Source organism: Chelonoidis abingdonii, chromosome 5 (assembly GCF_003597395.2).
Source record: "Chelonoidis abingdonii isolate Lonesome George chromosome 5, CheloAbing_2.0, whole genome shotgun sequence".
Taxonomy (NCBI): domain Eukaryota; kingdom Metazoa; phylum Chordata; order Testudines; family Testudinidae; genus Chelonoidis; species Chelonoidis abingdonii.
This window is the reverse complement of record NC_133773.1, coordinates 20,789,399-20,811,229: the sequence shown is the minus strand read 5'-3', so window position 1 is coordinate 20,811,229 and position 21,831 is coordinate 20,789,399. Positions and strand designations below refer to the sequence as shown.

Below are 21,831 nucleotides of genomic sequence, written 5' to 3'. Positions count from 1 at the left end.
AGTGACTCGGGCACTGAGAGAAGAATAGGGCTTTTTGTATCAGAAGTGTTCTGTAACTGAATTCCAACCCCAAAATCTAGGACCATTTTAATGCTCGAAACAATGCTTCACTGGGAAATCTGGGGAGAAATATAATAACCCCTCGTCTAACTGTAGGACTCCACTTCACTAAGAAGACTGACTTAAAAACAAAGACTGTCAGAGCTATTACAAATATTTTCTGTACTGAGATACTTAGCATGTCAAGCGAGGAGATCACTAATAACACAAAGCCTCTTTCTCCTCTCTCTGGACGTACTCAAAGCAATTTGCTCCATTAAAGCGGAATGCATTAGAACGAAACAGCGACTCAAAATATTTTGTCATTTTTTCCCACCAGTACAGTTTCAGTAGTTTCTGCAGATACTGCAATAGTCCCACACTTTGTCTTCCTTTCTTATCTCCTCATTGCATAACACTGTCAAATTTATACACTTAGCACTTATTAACCATTTAAATGGTCTGAGTGCTTTACAAATTAACCCTTACACCACCCATATGAGGCAGAGACTAAGGTGATGCAGTGCTATAGAAAAACCTAGGAGAGGTAGGTAGTTTCCCATTGACAATATAGACCCACAAAGAGATTACACGTAACCAAGGCCAGGCAGTCAGAAGCCCTCTGGAGTTCTTAGCTCCTAGACCATGATGCCTCTCCAAAGCCTACATAAAGTCATTGGGATTTCATTCTACTGCTATTTAAGAAAACTTGTGGAAAGAGCAAATTATGTACCTTTCTGAATTCTACCATCAGCCTCAGCCGCTCCCTTAGGAATAATGGCCTTCACATAAATGCCACCATGTCTTACACTGGTGTTTATGCCACCCTAAATGAAGAATAAATAGGTAAAATGCAAACCTTTAAAAACTTAAACAGAAGATCTTAGATCAAGAAAGCTAAACAATCCTTAAGAAACTCAGAGAGCACTCAAGCCATCCGTATGTAAAAGCAACAGCCAACTTATTGTAAATAAAATATTTTGAGATCCATGCGAATCATAACCAATTGGGATGGATGTGTGTGGGGGTGGGGTTAAAACTATTAGGCTCAAATGCAAACCTTTCTAGTAAAATAAGAGTCCTTCAAGCAGAACTACGAAAGCACTAGAATCTGCATATATGAGTGTGGAAAAGCTAAGTGTTGTTTGTGCACAACATGCATCAGCAGCCAAGATAAAAGATGCATACATACAATATCCTAGTTTTGTTCACCGTTATTAAAGTAATGTGAAACTAAAAGGTATTCCTCTCTCTCAGGTTACAGAAAGCTGTCTTGAAAGCAAAATATTTGAGCTAGGAGGTGCCATAAAGATTTGTGTTAAAGGTCTGCTTAGGTTTCAAGTGAATTTACTTTGGGGCACTCAACCTACTTCTTTAATGCATATATCCATCACTACACAGTTCGACGTTATTTCAGGGATTCCCCCAACTTTTAAAGGAGGAGGAGGAGCTAGCCCACAAATTATCTCAGTCTGTGCCCCAAAGATCCATTTGCTTTAATATTACTTCCGAGTAAGCTAAAGGTTGACAGTAGATTTCAGAACAGTGCAAGGATAAAGGTAGAGGCAGAGTATGACAAAGTGAGATATGGTGACCACTTGTTAGGCCTCTGAAGAAAGTCCTTGCACTGGTGACCATTGGCAGCATTGAAAGAGTCACTGGAATAGCAGGGTTGCTGCATGTCAATGGCTACATTGTCATTATACTACTGCATAATTTACACCTTCATTCATCTGTCATAGTGAATCTGGCTCCAAATCGGTTAGTGATTATTACTACAATTTCTTTAGATTTAGAGCATGTTTTCATTTACAATTCATAGGCAAAGTTCACAATATGTAACTAAGTCATAATCCAGACTATGGATCAAAGAATCTGTTGTAAAGATTCTCCCCAACCTGCAATTCAACCTCACAATCCTTTATCTAATTCTCCTGCCAGTTAGAAAACACTTGTATCTGCCTTCAACTGTTTAAGATATTTAAGAAGAGTGCATTACCTATAGCTAAGGCTACATTTTAATCACAGATATTTTTAGTAAAAATGATGGACAGGTCATGGGCAGTAAACAAAAATTCACATATGTGACCTGTCCATGACTTGTACTGTATACCTCTGACTAAAACTTGAGTGCTTTGGAGGTGGGGGGGCAGAAGTGGTCCTGGGGTGGCTCAGGACCTCCACTGGTGCTGTGCGGTCGGGGGGGGGGAGGGACTGGAGGGACTGGCAGGCTCCCTACCCGGCTCCCGGAAACAGCCGGCATGTCCCTGCAGCCCCTAGGTGGAGGTGCAGCCAGGAGGGCTCTGCACGCTGTCCCACAACCCAAGCGCCTGCTCTGCAGTTCCCATTGGCCAGGAACCACGGCCAATGGGAGCTGTGGGGGAGGCTTCTGTGACAGAGGCAGCGTGCGGAGCCACCTGGCTGCACTTCTGCATCAGGGCCAGACATCCCAGCTGCTTCCGGGGACCCCCCCAAGGTAAGTGCCACTCAAAGCCCTCACCCTCTTCCACACCCCTTCCACACCTCAACCGCCTGCCTCAGCCCTGAGAGCCCTCACACACTCAAATTCCTGCTGCTGATGGAGGAAGGGGCACAGTGGCCCCAGACTGCTCCAGCAACGGCTGGTGTGGCTGGCCCAAGGGCCACTCAAGCTGCTCAGGCGCCGCCAGGGCCAACGACATCGGCCACTACAATGCAGTGCACTGGCCATGACTTCCATGACCTCAGTGACAGATTCCTAGCCTTACCTATAGCTACTGTTTGTGGGTATAGAACACCCACTGTCATGATTTCTGGTCTGAAAACATCAGGAATTGTGCCAGTGATGGATAAAAAGTGCATAAACGATTGAATTAGGGATGTAAAAAGGAAACAGCTTTATTCTGCTGTCCTCATCTTCAAAGTAACATGCATTAAAATCTGCTACACTTGAAAGAAGGTGTCCAGATGCACAATTTATTTAGAAAATGCCTACATCTGTAATACAGTAAATAGCCACTGAAATTGCCTCTCTTTTGAACTCTGTTTAATATATGCTCACTATCACCAGTATGCTACTGCTGACATTCAAATTGTTCACAGAATTGGGAGGCGAATCAGTTAGACTAATTCTTGAAAATTAAACTGTCTAAGAACCAAAAGGCTTTTTTGACACCTACAGAAACACACAAATGGAGTGTTGGTGATATGATGATACATCATTCACTTTGTCTTTAAAGGGACATTGTCAAATAGGTTAGGCCTAAACTTTGAGCCAGTTTACAAACATAATCTGCTGTGAAGTTTTTAAATTAAAAATAGGTATTTATCTCCTTATCTCCTTACCGACTTGCTAGAAGGATGAAAAAAAATAATAACCAGCCCCTCCTTACCTAGACAAAAATGTTTTGTGCTCTTCTGCTTCTCAGCCAGCAGAGGGAGAGCACAGAACAAGTGACAATGCCTCTTTAGAGAGACTGATGCTGCTGGTGAACAAGTCAGTAAAACAAAGTAATGCTGGACCAAATCTGGCCCAACTTAACTCCATTAGCTTCAATGGTGTTATGCTAGGGATGAATCTGGCCCTTTAATGTCAACCTCCTAACAAAAGCTACTTGACTTCGCCTTCAAGGCCCTTCACTGTCCATCATCTCTCATTCAGTATTGGAGGTTGACTCCTGACTCCGATCAACCCATTATGCTATTCTCCACCGCCCACGTGTTAAATTCTCAAACGAGCACTTTTGTGCCTCCTTACAACTCTTCTTTACCGTGATGCCTACCTGACAATGGCTCGGCTGCTGGTGCGCTAAGACCACTGTCTATCATACAGATCAATACTGTCTCATTTTTTCCCCACTGTACTCCCCCATCTCTGAGTATATGTCTGTTGTCTTGCGTCTTACACTTGGACTGTAAACTTTTTGGAGTCTTTTGATTCTGCGTTTGTTTAGCACGTAGCATAATGAGGTCCCGGTCCAGGACTAGGGCTGCTAGGCAGTATAGTAGTGCAAGTAATTAAAAATAATAAATAATAATAATAAATAATAATAGGGAGATGACAGGAAAAAAGATATGGAAATAATACTTTCCATCTTCAGGGAGATGGAAGTATCTGTGAGCAGGTACTGGACAGTGTCCTTTTAAAACACCTTGCTTCCCTGTAAATTAGCAATTGAACAGGTTGCTGGGAGTGGAGAAGAAGAGAAAACATCTAAAAACCTTGTCAAACAGTACCGTGACACTTATTCCCAAGCCGCTATCTTTTTTGGCTAGTTCGACCTCAAAGATATCTCCAGGTTTAAGAGGTGCTGCAGAAAGCTTTTTAGAATTCATTTTGTTTGCTGTATTCACTGAGGAAGACTCCTTTACAAAAAAAAACAACAAAAAACAAAAACAGAAAAAAAATAATGATTCCCTGTTAGAGCAAAAGTTAATTATTAGTTCCCACTGTGCGTTTATGGGTGAGACCGAGCAGAAAGGGGTTAATTGAGAGCACTGGTTAATAAAATAGGGTTCAGATTCTTTCCTATTGTAAACACATTTATTGTACTTGAATGTTCGTAATCTTGAGATAAAGTTGGTCCATATTGGCTAAATGTTTTTATAGAGCTGTACACTTGAATGTGCTGGTCTTTAAAATGAAGGAATCATTGTACCAAGAACTCAGCTATGGCAGATCCTCTGATGGGATAAACTGGGATAGCTCCACTGACTTCAAAGGACATTTCCATCAACTGAGATCAGGGCCATTATCTTTAGGAATGAATGTACAGTGTCCCCAGTGAGTTTAATTTTAGACAGGCAGAGCATCAGGTCTTCTCCGCTCACTGGATGAAAGTAGAACCTACAAATACCCTTTCCCCCACCTCAAACTCTACCCAGAAGACTCCTGTTCTGCTACGAGCGTACCCATTCATCCCAGATAGTATCACTGCTTTTCCCTAATGCAGGTGAAACTCAATATACCTGGTCTGTAAAGAAACTGATGCCGGTGAATATGGTCATTTGCTACAATCACCTTGGACAAATGATGCCTTTGGATGAGCACTAAGATTTTCTGTTGAAAACAATGACAATCCTGCATATATATCCAAGGGCAGAATTTGGCCCCTTTAAGGCTCAAAAAAGAGTCACGCTGGGGTTAAGTAAGAAGGTTCTCACTCAAGTAAATTGTATTCACGTAGCTAAAGCCCTACTAACCTCTTTGAAATTTTGGGAGTAATTTTTTTCCGGTAATTTGAAAAAAACTCTAATGGGTTAGAAAGATACATTTTAAATAGTGGTCTGTTTATTCAGCTCCCTTATCAGTCATACATTTGAAGTACTAAACGGAGTTAGCATTAGAAAATCTGTACTTCAATATTAGTACCAAATGCATTAGTAGTTAGCAGTGGAAGCTGCAGATTGTCCCTCCCTCCATCTGCTCCCTCCCCCTCAAGCACTGCACTAACAATCTACAGCAGACTAGTCAGCCACGTATACGAAATTGTTTGAAAGCGTTCAACAGAAGTGGACTGTGCCTTTTTAGCTGCCTGTTGCTCCTGACTGCTGGAGTAAGTTGCTTCATCCATGTCAGAATCCCCTCGGTCAGAATATTCCATGGTTTCCACTACTCCAAGCCTTTTTGCTTTTGCCAGGATATCGTCCGCAGAGTTCCTTTTTTTCTCATTCGTTTTGGAAAGGGCAGACTGAGAATCACTGCAGTGCTGCAAACCCTGCTGGGCTCTATCACTGATGTGGTTGCAAAAGAAGCCATTTGTTTGGCTCTGAGACAGGCTGGCACTTTCGGTCCTGGAATCTTGGGAGCTCAGGCTTCTGTCCCGTTTGCCCACAGACAATCCTGATGAACTCCCCGAGATGGGCCTCTGGTGACCTCGTGACCTGTTGTGTTCCTCTGAAGATGATTCTGCCTCATGGTCCTGCATTGATGAAGGCCTCCTTAAATAACCCTTTGTTCCATTGGCAAGATTTACAGATGACACTGAAAAATCAAAATCCAGCAATTAACAAGTAACATTTAGTCTGAAATCATGATTACTCAGCTAACACAAATGACAATCCCCAGTATTACCAATGAAGCAAGGGTATACACTAGTCACACACAAAATTTACAGTGATATATTTCTTATACAATCCAGTATTGTAGCATGGACTCCAACTCAGAGAGTTATAGTAATAATTTAAACATTCAGACTATTTCTACACTATTTGGCAGCGTGGACTACCAGGGTGTGAATTGCAGAGCATACCAAAATGTTGCACCCTAACTGCAGCGTGTGGATGCTGCTGTTGTGAACTAAAAGGTGCCCAGTTCATGTTACCATAGTCCTCTTTTAAACAGGACTATGTTAACGTGAGCTAGGTACCTTTTAGTTCACAACAGTAGCGTCTACATGGGGCAATTAGATCACAACATTCTGGCGAGCTCTGCAATTCACACCCCTGGCAGTCCACATTGCAGTGCGTTCAGACAAGCCCTTAGAAAAGCGACATCAGGCATTTGGTTCTTCAGAAGGTCATTAAAAGTGCATCATGAGAGTCTTAGGGTGTGGGTAGAAATCAATCTCCCCTATAATGAAGAGTAAAGGAAAGAACAGAATTTGTAATATAAATTTAAGGATGTTTTAAAATACCTTTGGAAAGTTTGTCCTTGGGCTGAGAGATAAGAAGTGTCACATCTTCAGGAGCATTCTCCAGAATTTCTAATGCTGCATGATGGCTGACACCCTCTAAGCTCACACTGTTCACTGATATTAGACGGTCTCCTGCACAAAAGGATTTGTTCAGATACAAAGAATCCAGTGTGACATTGCCCCCCATAATGCTTTATAGAAATATGCTTATGAATGTAAATACAACATAACTGGAATATGCTTTATGCTACGTAACACATCTCTGCAAAGGTTATGATCTACTGAATATATTCATCCCATTTGTATGCATGTGTCATTTTTGTATTCAAAGTTATGAATATTGGCTGTGTACTTGTCTGATTTTAAGTAGCCTTAGTAAAGCATTTGGGCACTTTCTTTAGAAAGGATTTTGCAAGTGCCTAATCAAGAAACACTTACCGGACAATGGATCTTGGAAGCCTCCATTCCACATAAGAAATCTACCTGAGGACATTCGAGGTAGCATGTCAGCAATGGCTGCTACCTTAAGTTCTGAGTCATCTATGGACATGTGACTTGCCCATGTGACTCCAAAACTCCATCTTGTAGCTGGGATTCTACACAGGGGGAAGGAGGGGTGTCCACCCACAAAAGAAAGTCTATTTAAACCCCGGGAAATCCCTCATTTTGTTTTCAGCTGGCTCAAGAGCTAGCCTCTCCTCCCTCAAAGTACACCTGAAAGAAACTGTAACAAAGAACAGTAACCACTGGGGTGTATGTGATTGCTGGACCCAGACTAGAAGGAGGCTAGTCTGTAAAAGGGGCTTATTGGAACATTTCTGAGGGTGAGATTTTATCTGTATTCAGATTCTTACTTCATTAGGTTTAGACTTGTGTGTTTTCTTTTATTTTGCTTGGTAATTCACTTTGTTCTGTTTATTATCACCTAGAACCACTTAAATCCTACTTCTTATATTTAATAAAATCACTTTTTACTTATTAAGTCAGAGTATGTATTAATACCAGCGGGGGAGGCAAACAGCTGTGCATATCTCTCTATCAGTGTTATAGAGGGCGAACAGTTTATGAGTTTATCCTGTATAGGCTTTATACAGGGTAAAATGGATTTATTTGGGGTTTGCACCCCATTGGGAGTTGGGCAACTGAGTGTTGGAGACAGGAACACTTCTTACACTGTTTTCAGTTAAGCTTGCAGCTGTTGGGGACATAGTTCAGACCTGGGTCTGAAGTCCCGTGCTGCCAGGGGAAACAGGCTCAGGGTAGTCTCAGCACATCAGTTGGCAGCTCCCAAGGGATTTTCTGTGATCCAACTTGTCACATCCAGCATTTACGTTTCCAGACTTTAATGAGGTAGCAAGGTTACATCTCTGTGCAAAGTTCTGTGCTCATTTTCATTCTCAGTAGTTGACACTGAACATCAAAATATTTGGCCAATAAAATTACTGTCAAATTGAAGCCTAGACAAGTTTTAAAAATGAGTTTAAAATAACTACAGCTCCTAAACCTGTCTTTGTCTCCCTGACAATTTTGGTGGGATTACAACTACATTGTTCTCTAATTTATAAGCATTTCTACATTCCTTATTGCTGTGTGAAAAACACAAACAAATAAAAAGGGAAACTGAGTATTGTGAAACAGTGAACTTGGCTATCAGTAGTGCTGTCAAATGCACAAAGTAAATATACTGAAAAAGTTGAGATTAGGTAAACACAATTTTAGGAATTACTTGTGGCAACAGTAGGTTACATTTTTTCAGATAGAAGTGTGGTTTTGTGCAGTTTAAAACTGAAATAATGTAGCCATCAAATAGTGAAGTCAAACAACATAATTTCTTTACATAAACTGTAATAATTAATTTTCATACAGTTAGGATTTCTACAGAACCTTCCGTTTTCATAGCGTGTAACGATAATCAACCATTAATACTTCTGAAGTAATTATCAATATGTATGGTCAATGGAGAAATACAGACAGAGACATTGAAGTGACGACCTCCCACGGCCAAAGATGGAGTCAGTATTAGAGACTGCACTGGAATGAAGGAGTTTCTGGCCCCCAGTCCTTCGTCTGGAGCATATTATAAGATTTACCTGGTTTTAAGGACCCATCCAAGTCGGCTGGCCCTCCAGGAATTACTGAATGAATAAAAATTCCCAGATCAAGTTTTCCAGTCTTCTCCCCACCAACAATCTGAAATCCTATTTAAAAACAAAACACACACACAGATGTCAACCATTCATTCATTCTTTACAAGCTTATCTTTTGCCATTTGATACAAAAGATTTACTACTCTAGCAGCTTTTAAGATTATATGTAAAAATGACCTGCGAAAGGAAAAGATTGCTGTCTTCTCCATTTTCTTCATTTTTATGTTGCGTGAAGAAGGCTTGAAAGGTTTATTTCAATATTACTTTCTTTTCCGCTTGATTTTTACCTAAGAAATTCAGACCTTGCCTAACTGGCTTTCCTGAAAGTCTCTAGGGATGACTGGAAAACCTAGAGGACTGTACATCAGAGATACGAAGGAAGTCTAAATTAATTCACTGAGCAGGCTCAAGATATTTTTATCTATTTAAAATGTTTGGGTTTGCTTGTTTTGTTAATGTTCATTTAACTCAAACGTCTGAACAACACTTAGAAGAAATCTCTCTTGTTTAAAGATGTAACACTCAGTTAAGGCTGACAACCCACATCTGAGACCTGCAACGTCTCTCTTCAGGTAAACCTGGGAAGACCACACTTGATTTTCTTCTTCTTCATTTTTCAAGCCCCACCAGCTGTCTCTCACACACACACTTCTCCCAAGTCTTAAGGTTGTCTTTAAGAGATTTGTTGCAATCTGAGTTTAAAGCTCAAATATAAATAACGTTTCTTCTTGTTATTTTCCCCATTTGGATTTACACACAGGCGATACACTGCATTTACAGAGCAATTGTCAAAAGGCCATTTCAAAGGACGTCACAAAGGTGGGTCAGGTATAAAATTACTCTAATTTTTCATATGGGGACAATTTGCCCAAGATCACATGGCAGTCAGTAGCAGAGCAGGGGCTATAATCCAGTTCTTTTGTTTCTCATTCCTCTGCTTTAAACCATGAATTAATGTTCCCTCTCTGATGAAATTGTGTGTGATACAGGAGAGGAAAGCAGTAAAAGTTCATAATGGCTTCGTCATATTTTTGTTAAATCTCACAGCTGTCCATGTTACTGGACACAGACACAAACCTGATAGCCCCATTTTAGAGCAATTTTTACTTGCATAATTTGGAATGGTATTGAGATGTCTTTCAGCGGGTTACTGGTTTACAAAACTAATGATGAAATTTAACTGATACGGAGCTTTTCAAAGGGATGTACAGATCATTATCTGCATTTGACAGACAAGGAAATGGAGACAGACTTGCCCAAGACCATTCATCAGAGCCAGGAATAGACTCTGGGTGACCAAATTCCAAGTCCATTGGCCTATGCTGCCTTTCTCAACCATGTTTCCTCAGTGTGTGTGTGTGCGTGTCTGTCCCCGACCAGATCACAAGGCTTTAGTAACTTACCTAAGCCATGTTTTTCATCTTTCTTCAGATTCACCAAGGTTATCTCCCTTTCTGGCAAGGACACTACAAACAAAGCAGAGCATAGAATGTCTATTAAAAAGTCATCATCTGATAATAAAACATACTGATTGGGCATCTGCAAAGTGATGTGCCTTTTATGTTCATTTTATACCACTCTGTTTACAGGACTTGTCTTGTAACTCCAAAGGGCACTATCGAGTTTGACAGGTCCAATCATGGACCTGCCTCAGCGCAAGGGGCTGAACTTGATGACTTCTTGAGGTCCCTTCCAGCCCTACAGTTTGATGATTCTGTTACCTGCTCCTCCCTGCACTTTACAGCTGAAGTAAAATTCCATTCAATTCTATCTTTTTTTTAAACCAAACAAAATTACTCTGTTTCCTTCCTCCGTGTAAAAACCAGTCTTTAGGATATACTGTTTGGGGCTACAATCTTACAAGCTCTCTGATTTTGCAATATACTGGCCCCATTCAGTGAAGCACTAAAGCATGTGCTTAAGTGTTGCACGAAAAAGTAAAGACTTAAACACATGTGGAAAGTTAAGCCTAGGGTAAGTGCTTTGCAGAATCAAAGCTACTGAATTCAACTGGGGATGTTTGTGGGAGAGGTTTGCAGGAAGAGGCCCTAAGTTTCTTAACTCCAGCACACAGAGGTGAAGATTTCTTTCTTTGCATTTGCTGTAGTTTGATAAGTTAAGTTGCTTTAACCTTACAAGCTTTGAATGCCCTCAGATTTTACCCATGTCATTCTTGAAGGGACACTGTCAGCTTGAAATAGGCCCCAACATTTAGATTCTGAAATATACTGTTTTTTTGGGGAAAAAACCCTGTTCCGATACAAAATGCTGTTTTCCAGCTTTTTTTTAAAAAATGAGTTCCTGTACTTGTGCACAGGGTCACCTAGAGAGAAGTGCTCCCTTGCTTGCTTACCCAGCAGGCTGCAGGACAGAAGAAGAGCTGCTGTAGCACAGTCTCCCCCAATGAGATAAAGAGCAGCTGCAGGCACTGCCTCCTTGGCAGAGGGTAACATGAGCCATGTGCCCTGGTCCCACTCCACTCCAAGATTCACCAGGAGACAGATCAGGAGTGGGGGGAGCTCTGCCATTGGGACATCTCCCGGGGAGAAGGGGGACAACCTTAACTCTTCCTCAAAACAGGAAGCCCAATGCCCTACTGTGATAGGAGTGAGGAAAGCAGAACCGCCCCCAGATGAGAGTGGAAGGAGAGAAAGAGAAGCATCTGCCAGAAGTGATGCTTCCCTCCCACAGGAGGGATGTAGAAGGAACAGCCGGTGATGTCAGTGTAAGTGGTTGCTAAGGGGTGATTGGCATGTGCCACACATCATGTTGGTATGTTTAGTGCCGGCAGCTAAATATTTGGCAAGTGCTGTGTGCGTGGTGATATGCAATATGTTGTGTTGTGTCGTGTCATGGCTGTATTTTTGGGAGGGGAGAGACTAGTCAGGGATTGGCTGGAGAAGAAATCACACTAGTGTCTGGGGGTGTTGTTTGGAAGGTGGATGGTAAGGGATTGGCTGGATGGGGCAGGGTAAGGTCAAAACACACAGTTGTATGGTGCAAATCAAACAAAAACAAGAAACAACAAGGTTATATTACACAACTGAAATGCATTTACTCATATTGGAATCACTAGTTCGGAGGCTGGGACAGATGCTATCATCACAATCTGTCCCTACAGATTGCATAGGGGCTTTTAGAGCACAGTATCAGCTCTGCGAGGTCACCGTACTGGTGCGTGTTAAGTAGGAAGTACCAAGACATGACAACAAACTGCCTTGGGAAACATATGAAAACAAGTCACCACTGGAGAAGGTCAAAAGAAACCAACAACAAAAAACAAAAAGACCCAAACACACCACAATTTGAAAAGAAACCAAGCAGCAGACCAAAGGGGAAAAAATAACTTCTAAAGAGCATGATTTTTAAGGTGACAGCATCCCTACAAATCTCAAACAACACAGGCTGCTTACTGACTATATTTGGCTGTGACCCTTTTGGAAAATCTCGCAAGAAAGTGAGTCAACATCAGCTGTTAGAAGTTAAATTTTAAAAAGTATAGGGCACCCATCCCGTTATCTGAAGAAGGTAACTGATAAGATGACAAAAGAGACAACGGTAGTCAAAGGGGCAGTAAAAGCACAAGGCACATGTGTTTAAATATCATAAAGAGATTTTATTAGAAACCTACCATTTTCTTTCAGTGGCGCTGATGGAGGATTTCCAGAACTATTCTTGCTAATACCTGGGATGTAAATGCAACTATTAGAGATTTAACTTACAATATTTCAACCTTCTAAATAAAACTATAGTGCTTCTTGGTAATGTCTATATACAGCATGTGCAAAAGTTGATCCATGCTATTACATTACTTATTCATACTGAACATGGGTAAAGCCGGAGGTTTTGATTTAGCAAAATCAAATTACAGGTGCATCTCAGTCCTGTTTCAAAGTTCAGTGCTGCAGTGGGTTGGAGAAAAGGAGGATTCAGTAAAGAATTGAGGATCTCTGAGGCTATTCTCAACTTCATATAAAAAGCTAACATTAAAAAAATCTATTAATAAAAATAAAGGCTAAAACTACTAACATTACACAATATATACGCCTAACCAATTCATGCACACTGGACACAGGAAAATTCTTCTCTTTGTGAGTTGATAAGAATTACAACACAAAACAAACTGTCCAGGTTGAATTTTTCACTGAATTTTGCATCTCCAAAAGTACATTTAGAGAATTTTTAAGTCCTCATTCATATTCATAGATTGAAACTGTCATATTTAAATTGTCATCTCTTTGTACTCTTAAAATATCCCTAGCAATACATAATCCTGGAATAACCCAATGGTTTCCTTTTATTTTTTTAAGTGTCTCTGAAGTTTAGAAAGTTATGCATAGGCTTGCTCCCTGCAATTCCTCAGTAGCAATGCTATGCTAACACAAACCAGACAATTTTTCTGATTTATGTTCTCACTTCTTTTCTCCACCCTCCATCAAAAAACATTTACTAAGAAACTGCTGGAGTTAAATGATGAGCCTCAGCTGAATATCTATATACCAACAGACTCGTGTCAAGGAATACATTTTCTATGGAGGTTTTAATTTCAAGATGATATTGCTGTACTACAGAGAGCAGCAGGAGAGTGACAAACAGAGAACTCCACGACCACTTCCACTTAAAAATCAGAAACATTTAATTCTAAGTTCTCTATCCCCTGTTAACATATTGCTTTAGATCCCCGTCTTGCCAAGGTCATGCACAGGACACTTATTACTATGCAGAATCCTACTCAAGACAATTGGACTGTGCAAGAGCATTTGTATTTGTGCCCTAAACCTTTTGCAGAATGGTGGAGTAAGGTTATGTCTGTTAGTTACAGGCCCACAGAAGGATAAGGGTCTCCAACCACCTGCTACAGCAGTTCTTTTAGCTCAGTTATTAGAGGCCTGTGTTTCTAGAGCTGAAGAAATAGGCTTATAATCGTAGCATCATGTACGTGTGTGCATGCTGGTGTGAGTGCGTGTGTACACACACAAACACTGATCACGTGTATCTTTTTAGAGCTTCATAATTCCTCAAAATAACCATTTAAAGATATAGCATGTACATCACTGTAGCAAAAATCCTAGTTATTCAGGATTCCTGTTATCAGGGATAACGGAGACTGAGGGAATTCTGTAGGTACTGCTCGGAGATACAGGAAAATAGCCAGTTCACGTCCAACTGAGCCCATCTCCAAGAAACCAACCTTTTCTCCAAAGAACACTGCAAATGTGCTGAGGAGGTGGGATGGAAAGGCAGGCCAGTGATGAAAGACAAAAATACACAGAGGAACTGATGTTCCCAAATGACAGAATTGGGAAAAGTTCTTTGGAACTTCACTCACTATTTGCACATAGGTTTGTTACTTTGATAAAAATGGAGGTTTTTTTATTTGTTAAAACATTTTGATTTTAAAAAGAAAAACCAAAACACAACCAAAAAAAATCCATATGTAAAAGCAACACAAGCCAGTAGCAAACAGTTCCTTAGCAGAACACTAAAGCAAGCTGATACCCTGTACATCAGCGACTACTCTAGAGTTTAGTTAGCAAATAAAATAATACTTTTTCCATGCTGACCTACAACATAAGCTTGACCAGTATCTTCAATGGATGATGAGTCTGATTCATTTTTCCTCCTTTCAAGGCTTCTATTTAAACCTGCAAGAGATTTTGAACTAAACAGGACGGGGAAAGAAATGGAAGGCGGGAGGGAGGGAGAGGGGAGAAGTCAATGTAATAAAATAATAGTATAAATAATAAATGTGGTAGAAATGAAAACTGATGTAAAAATGTAGCTGCACTGCATAAAAAGATAAAGCTCTCGGAAGCAAGAGTGATTCTTACTTGCTCAGTTTCATTGCTCCAGCCATTGACCCAGCATCAGATTTTGGCGTCTGTTCTAAGATTCTTCCTATCAGCTCCTCCATTCTCCGTGGGGAGGAATCCACAGCGGTGATGACATTTTTCCGATGGGGGTAAATAGAGATCTGGCTTTGACTCAGATCATGAAATGATTTGCTCATGGCTCTGGGTCTTTCCTCCCATGAAGCTTTCTCATTCTTCTCTTTGGAGCAGCCAGGAAGTGGTTGAAAAAGTGACAGCTCAGAGCAAGAGAGTCTCTTCAGAATTTCAGCTTGAACTGACAAAGGTCGGAGCTTGTTCAATGTACTGCTGGCCAGACTACCTGTACTGATTGCACGTCCCATGTTAAATCCTTTACCAGACTCAGCATGAAGGTTCAGACTCCTAAATGATGCTCTCTCTGCAAGGAAACAGGACTGATTTACACTAATTATAATCCTGAAGTACACTTTTTCTTTTAATTTAACATCTGCTAGTGTGATATATTTAAAACTAGTGGACATGGGGCATTTTTTAACTGTAGCTTTTTTAGTATAAGTGGATTGTATGTATGACTAACATGGCCTGGAATATCTAGCTCAGAGAGAATGGCTTGGATTTAATAACAGTATGCTGACCTTGGCTTAGTCTACACTTGAGCCAATTCCACAAAACCACACAATATTTCTCCTGAATTTCACTAGATGACTGAGATCTGCACTGCCATCAGTGCACAAGAGTTTTAATATAGTGTTGGTTGAAATCCTCCCAAAGGCCTAGCTAAGTATCCATGAGTTTAGATGTCTATTCAAAACTCTACTCAACATTTCTGGGATCTCTCCTCTTCAAAACCTCCCAAGAAGTCTCCATATATCTTTCCCCATCAGGCTTCTCACCATCTCTCAGCTTTATCCTTGAAAATCCTTTGACTCGTTTCGAACAACTGACTCTGGCACTTTGCCCCTCCCTCCCAGTAATCATTCAGCTAATCCTTGGATTTTACAATCTTCCTATAACTGGTTCCACTACCACTGAAGTCCCTCTTGCAGGGTCCAGCAGGTTTGGCAGCCTCTCTTCTGGACATGTGCCATTGCAATCAGGTTTTTCACTCTTTGGGATATCCCCAATTGGAGAAGCCCCAAAGTGCTTTGACATAGAACACAACACACGTGTTGCTTGGAGCCCAGTAGTGCTCTGTAGACAGTGCTGATTCCTGTAACAGGAATCTCTCAGTAAGGGGGGGGAACACTGAGGTCTGGAAGCTAGGCAGAAAGAGAATAGTTAAATAAAGTCAGCTGATCAGAGCCCATTATAGACCCGGAAGTTCTGGATTCAATTCAGAAGACAGACTGAGATTCACCCATCCTTAATTTACATACGCCGCTACAGTTCATGTCCACAGATGCTTAAGAACAGAGAGAAACTTAGCTCATACGATTCCAACTCTGCACGATTTGATGGGAAAACCTTGTTTCTCAGCTGATACAGTACACCCATTAAATATTACTATTAAAGTACTGTGGTCATCATTTAAAGTCTATTTGGCAACAGTTACCACACAACAGTGGTATCCGAGATACCACACTTTCGTCTGATTCTTACAACATGAAGTAACTGATAGTAATTTAGCATTCTCTATACAGAGTATGCAGACATACAAGGAAAGATTTATTCATCCAAGGCACAACTGGCAAGTTTTTAAAGAGAACCACTGTGCACATACATTTTTCTTAAAATGGTCTGGTACCTGCTGCTCCAAGATCTCCCCTAGTGTTTATTCTGCGTTTTGGTGGATCTCCTTGGAGAAGAACTATTCAAATAGCTACAAACTTCACATCATGTCCTCTCATTCTGCCAGCCCGGTGTAGGACTTTCCAAAAATCCTGTTAAGACTCTTAAATTCTTACACGAGCCTTAATCAAGACTTCTGTCTCTCTTTTCCCCTAGGCTAAATGTACTCAACTGATTGACGTCTTTCCTTATAAGACTCACTTAATCCTTAACTAATCTGTGCAGCCCTGCTATGCACTCTTTCAAGAATTTGAATCTCCAATCTTTAAATTTGTGCCCAGTACGGTACTCAATATTTCAACCATTATGTCTTGATTTATAAATAATCTCCCTTCTTATGCATCGTAAGACCTTGTTAGCTGCCTTTTTATTTTTGGCAGCGATCACACACTGAACTCTGTCCTTAGATGCTATCATCTCCCCTTTCTCAGCAAGAATGCTGTTCAAAGGATTTTGTATTCTCCAAAAGCATGATCTTACATTTACACTAAATTCCCATGCACTCTAGTCTTCTGCTCACCTCCTGCAGCAAGTGAATAATGGTCACAGTATGCTACACTCCTCTCAATTGTGTGTCACTTCTCAAATCTATCAATAAATCAACTGTTTTAATAGCAAACAGGAGTTGGTAGCTATAGCATTAAGCTTTGAGGAAACCCACTTGCACCCATCATCCGGGGGCAGTGTGTGTGTGTCCTTTTTTATTCTTATTCTTCATACAAATTAGCTGGTTGCAATTAATTTAGCTAGGTCAAGTACTGATGCCAGCGCCCTTTATCTTGCTATTTTCCCATGAGATACTTTATCAAATACTTTGCTAAAACCAAGATACATGTCAACTGCTCTCCTTCTAGACATCATACGCTGTACTTCCAAGAAACGGGTCATAGCCTCATTCAAATCCTTATTTAACCTCCCAGCTGCCCGTGTCCATGGAACACTGTCTAATGAGTTAGTATCATCTATTAGAGTTAGTATCATCTCTTATTAATTTATACTATTAACCCTCCCCCACAACTAAGGACATACACTTTTTATTATAGGCACCTTGTGTTGTTATTACAGTCACCCATGTCTCTTTCTCTCCCATTCTGTTGAGTTCTATATCCACCCGTTAGGTCTTGTTCCCTATTTAGATTGTAAGGTCTTTGGGACAGGGACTCTTAGCTTATGTTTGTACCGAGCCCAGCATACTGGAGAGGAGATCCTGATGGAAGACTCTGTGCACCCTGGCTATATGAGGAATATTATTATTAACAATAATAATACTGTACTACTTTGTTTATTTACATTGTGGTTCTTTCACTTTAAACTGTATGTTGTGTAACATCTCTCTACAACTTTTTGGATATTACTGTATACATTCTTCTATTAATTCTGTAGGGAATACAGGCTGGGCAATCACTTTAAAGGAGTCTACCAAAACACACTAATAGTTCCATTGTGAAATTGTGGAGGAAAACATACTTTCCCCCCTACATTAGTTCCATTTTTGAATAAATGGAATTCTCTTGGAAATTTAATTTACTTCTTGTTCAGAAATGATGGATGAACTCCCAGGCCTCTGAATTCGCAGAAGGCTGCTGTGCACATAAGCAAAACAAATCTATTAGTCTCCAGACTCCCATAACAAAACACAAGCCGTGTGTGTAAAAGTCACTGAGTCTGGCTGGGCAAGAAAGCCTTGCATGCAATGTCTTCTGTGCTTTTTAAAATAAACTGACATTGAGTTAGAATATGGCTCAGACTTAAAGGACTTGAGTCATTTTGTTCCATTTCTTTATGCTAAATGGTCTGCAGTGTCTGATAGAACAGAAAAGCTGCACAGTTGCCACAGTCAATTCTCTCTTTCATTGGAGAAAAGCATTTCTACAGCAATGGGGTCAGACTCTGACCTCAGTTAGACCAGTGTAAATCTGGAGTACAGCAATTGGCTGTATAGGGGAGATGTCTCTGCAGACTGACTGAAATGTAAAACAAAGTAAGAATGAACAAAACACACTGAAAAAAATACCACCTTGAGGGCTCTATAAAAAGCTAGCGGACCAACCAGGCTGCATTCCAGGTAGAACTCAAATAAACACTGCTTATCTATTTCAAAGAGGAAAGCATTGTTTAATCCAATTTAAGTTACTAATCTATAAAGGAATCTTTTTCTTGTATCTTAGCTACTCACATTAAGATTAATTGGCAACTACTTTCTGACGGAACCAACTCACACTGAGACAGTACTTTTTTTGATGGTTGATTATAAGTTTTAATTAGCATATAGATTAGACGCCCCACTGTTTAAGAGATGTGGTGTTATGAACTGCTTCCCCTCCATTTGCATTCACGTGGAGCACCTCTGCACAGTTCAGGGTTGTGGCAACTACTGAAATTGCCCAAATGAAAAAGCAGTAATAGGAAGGTATTTTTAGCTTTCTTTTACCCAAACGTAGTGGCCGAAGCAAGGAGAGCCAGCATCATGTGAATAGCCAACTCTCTTCAGATCACAGCTTGAGAACTGCTGACCTACTATACTTTCCTTAGGATATAGATCCTCCAAATGTAGCAGTACATGTACGGGGCTCAATGGAAGTACTACAGTACTGGCATCATTTTTTTTTCATATAAATATACACAGCTATCGTTTTTAACAAAGAAAAACACAGTCCCTACCAATGTCCTGAGTGTCTTGGTTGCTCTGTCTGGCTCTCATCTGTAGCTGGAATTTGTGCTGGGAAGAGCAGAGGTGCAGGAGGTATTGGCAAGTCTTACTAGTGTCAGTTTGGAATGCATGCTTTATACCATCTGACACATTCTGCAGAGTTATTTTCTTTTTCTGTAAGATGAAAAATACTCAATAAAAATGTTGCTCTTTTTCAGCCTTGAGAGACTATAACATGTTTCTGTGCAAACAGGTGTCAGGAAATAAGGCTTACTAAAGCAAACTGCATTAACTGGATGAATTTTTAACATATAGACAATTGTATCCATTTAAAATAATGTTAGAGTTACACAGTGACATTCCTGCATCAAAAACAACTATATAGTATCTCCACCAGCCCCAAACATATTCAATTCATTGCTTACTGTTGGGTCAGCAACAAACTAACAGCAGCAGTTTCTACCTGAATTTGTAGGGTGGAATTCTGAAAAAGCCCCTAAGGGAATTACAAACCCATCTGCCATTGAAAGTCCATGGAAGCTCGGTACCTAAATCCCTTTGGTAATTATGAAAATCTTAGCTAGTGTTACAGGCCTTATCTTCACAACAACAACAACAACAACAAAAAAAGGTTGTGCTCTTAACCTGAGTTAACTAACTTGAGATAAAACCTTAGGGTATGGCTACACTTGGAATTTCAAAGCGCTGCCGTGGCAGCACTTTGAAGTGTGAGTGTGGTCAGAGCAGCAGCGCTGGGAGAGAGCTCTCCCAGCGCTGCACGTAAACCACATCCTTTACGGGTGTAGCGTGCAGCGCTAGGAGCCGCGCTCCCAGCGCTGCGGCCCTGATTACATTGACGCTTTACAGCGCTGTATCTTGCAGCGCTCAGGGGGGTGTTTTTCACACCCTGAGCGCGAAAGTTGCAGCGCTGTAAAGTGTGAGTGTAGCCATACCCTTAGTAAAGGCACCAGTTTGTAGTTTTCACTGAAGTTAGTAGGTGCCTTAAAGACTTCTCTTTATCTGTTGAAGACTAGTGCTTGACATTCCAAAACCTATCAACATTTACTTAAGCGGTAGATCATCTGAAAGTGTCCCGACTGAGTGAGGTGTTTGCTAATATTTCCTGATTAAGCATCAGCTATTGCCATTCATTATTATTTAGCTAAATTGCCTTGGAAACATCATAACATAAAGACAGCATATGGCTTCCTAAGGGATGGCTACATTATGAGATGTGCAGCGCTGGAGTTACACGCTGTGTTCATACAGCTGTGTAGGTACAGCGTGCAGTTGGCCACACTGACAGCTACCAGCGCTGCAGTGTGGCCACATTTGCAGCATTTGCAGTGCGGGTGGAGTGGTGCATTGTGGGCAGCTATCCCGCGTTCAAGTGGTGGCAACATGCTTTTCAAAAGGGGGTGGGGTGGAGTGTGCCAGGGAGTGTGGGGGAGACAGAGAGAGTGGATTTTTGGAGCTGACACTCGTGTCAGCTCCCTGCCTTGCAAGTTCTAAGGACTGGAAGATACACAGCACCAACCTTCAATTATTTAAAAGTTTCAACCCCTTCCCCCACCCTCTCTTAATTCACTAAATGCAAATTATTGCACTCTAAATAGCCTTCAGACCACATAAGCAGCTGCTCACATGGACTCCCTCCTCCCCTCTCTCCTCAAGGCAAAAGCTGTGAAGATCCAAAGCAATTCCCCTGCTCTGCTCGTCGCTGGCTGGAGCAAAGAGCAGCTGTGTTGGTTTTTTAGATAAGTAGGTTGAGGAGCTCATAGTTCAGCCATTCTTCCGGTTTGTGTGGACAGGAATTCTGGGATACCTCTTAAGACCCTGGAGGCCAATAAAAGCACTTTTGGTGGCACACTTGAAGAGCAAGCGCTGCAAATCGTTACAAAACAACCCTAAAGCAACCGGTGTACAGCCAGCGCTGCAGCCAGGGAGTTGCAGCGCTGGCTGTGCCTTGCAAGTGTGGACACAGAGTAAGTTGCAGCGCTGTAACCCCATCACCAGCGCTGCAACTCTTCAGTGTAGCCATACCCTAACTGTGTGAAGTATAGTGTATTTGTCACTCAACCCACTACCTTGAAATTCTTCCTCTGGCTCCACACAGTAGGCTGTACCGCATCTCAGGGCATGTCTACACTAGAAAGATGTACTGCTTGCACTATAGGGGTAGTGCTTTCACCAGCATCATTATTCCTATGCAGGAAGGAGAAAAACTACACTGAAAGAAATCACCTTTACCCTGTATAACTGTCTACATAAGGCTTTTGCCAGTATAACTATTTTGGTTTAAAAAGGCCACTCATAATTCAAATATGGGTAAAAACTTAAGTGTATATCAGACTTGAGTGTCTACTTGGTCTCACACACACTCTGGGAGGAGTGCCTATGGCCATAATAAGTGGGCAGGCTTTCTCCCTGTCTTTATTTGGAGCGCAGGGAAACAATGCTCCCTGGGAACAAGGTACTGCTTGTAAAGCGCTAAGTGAGCTCAGGGCTACCTTCAGAGTGAGGAAGGGGAACTTGCCATTCCAACCCTGAAGATTCTGTTGCCAGCTGCACTGGGGTGGGGTTACAAGTGCTCTCCTCTGGAGGACAGAGATGAGTCAGCCAGAAAACAATGGAAAGGAAAGGAACAGATCCCTAATTGGTATTTCAGGGCCATAAGTAAGAGGGTTGGGAAAAGTTGTGGGGAGGGTGTTTATGTGGCCTTTGGGAGAGCTGAGGTGCTGGGCAGATTAGAGGGACACAGG

At 41.2% G+C, this 21,831-nt stretch overlaps 1 protein-coding gene across 9 annotated transcripts in view; it reads right to left on the bottom strand.

Annotated features, from left to right (window-relative positions):
- The window catches only part of PTPN13 (protein tyrosine phosphatase non-receptor type 13), a 187,367-nt gene that overhangs the window by 32,675 nt on the left and 132,861 nt on the right, over positions 1 to 21,831 (bottom strand). For 6 of the 9 annotated variants that reach the window (XM_032800218.2, XM_075066128.1, XM_075066129.1 and 3 more), the window contains exons 17-26: positions 19,081 to 19,243; positions 14,632 to 15,049; positions 14,365 to 14,462; positions 12,432 to 12,485; positions 10,204 to 10,266; positions 8,744 to 8,851; positions 6,654 to 6,785; positions 5,541 to 6,001; positions 4,240 to 4,383; positions 773 to 866 (exon numbers count right to left, since the gene is read on the bottom strand). In XM_032800218.2, the coding sequence (XP_032656109.1) occupies positions 773 to 866; positions 4,240 to 4,383; positions 5,541 to 6,001; positions 6,654 to 6,785; positions 8,744 to 8,851; positions 10,204 to 10,266; positions 12,432 to 12,485; positions 14,365 to 14,462; positions 14,632 to 15,049; positions 19,081 to 19,243 (1,735 nt within the window). The remainder of the gene's footprint in view (positions 1 to 772; positions 867 to 4,239; positions 4,384 to 5,540; positions 6,002 to 6,653; positions 6,786 to 8,743; positions 8,852 to 10,203; positions 10,267 to 12,431; positions 12,486 to 14,364; positions 14,463 to 14,631; positions 15,050 to 19,080; positions 19,244 to 21,831) is intronic. The other 3 variants (XM_032800220.2, XM_075066130.1, XM_075066134.1) reach the window with 1 other exon arrangement.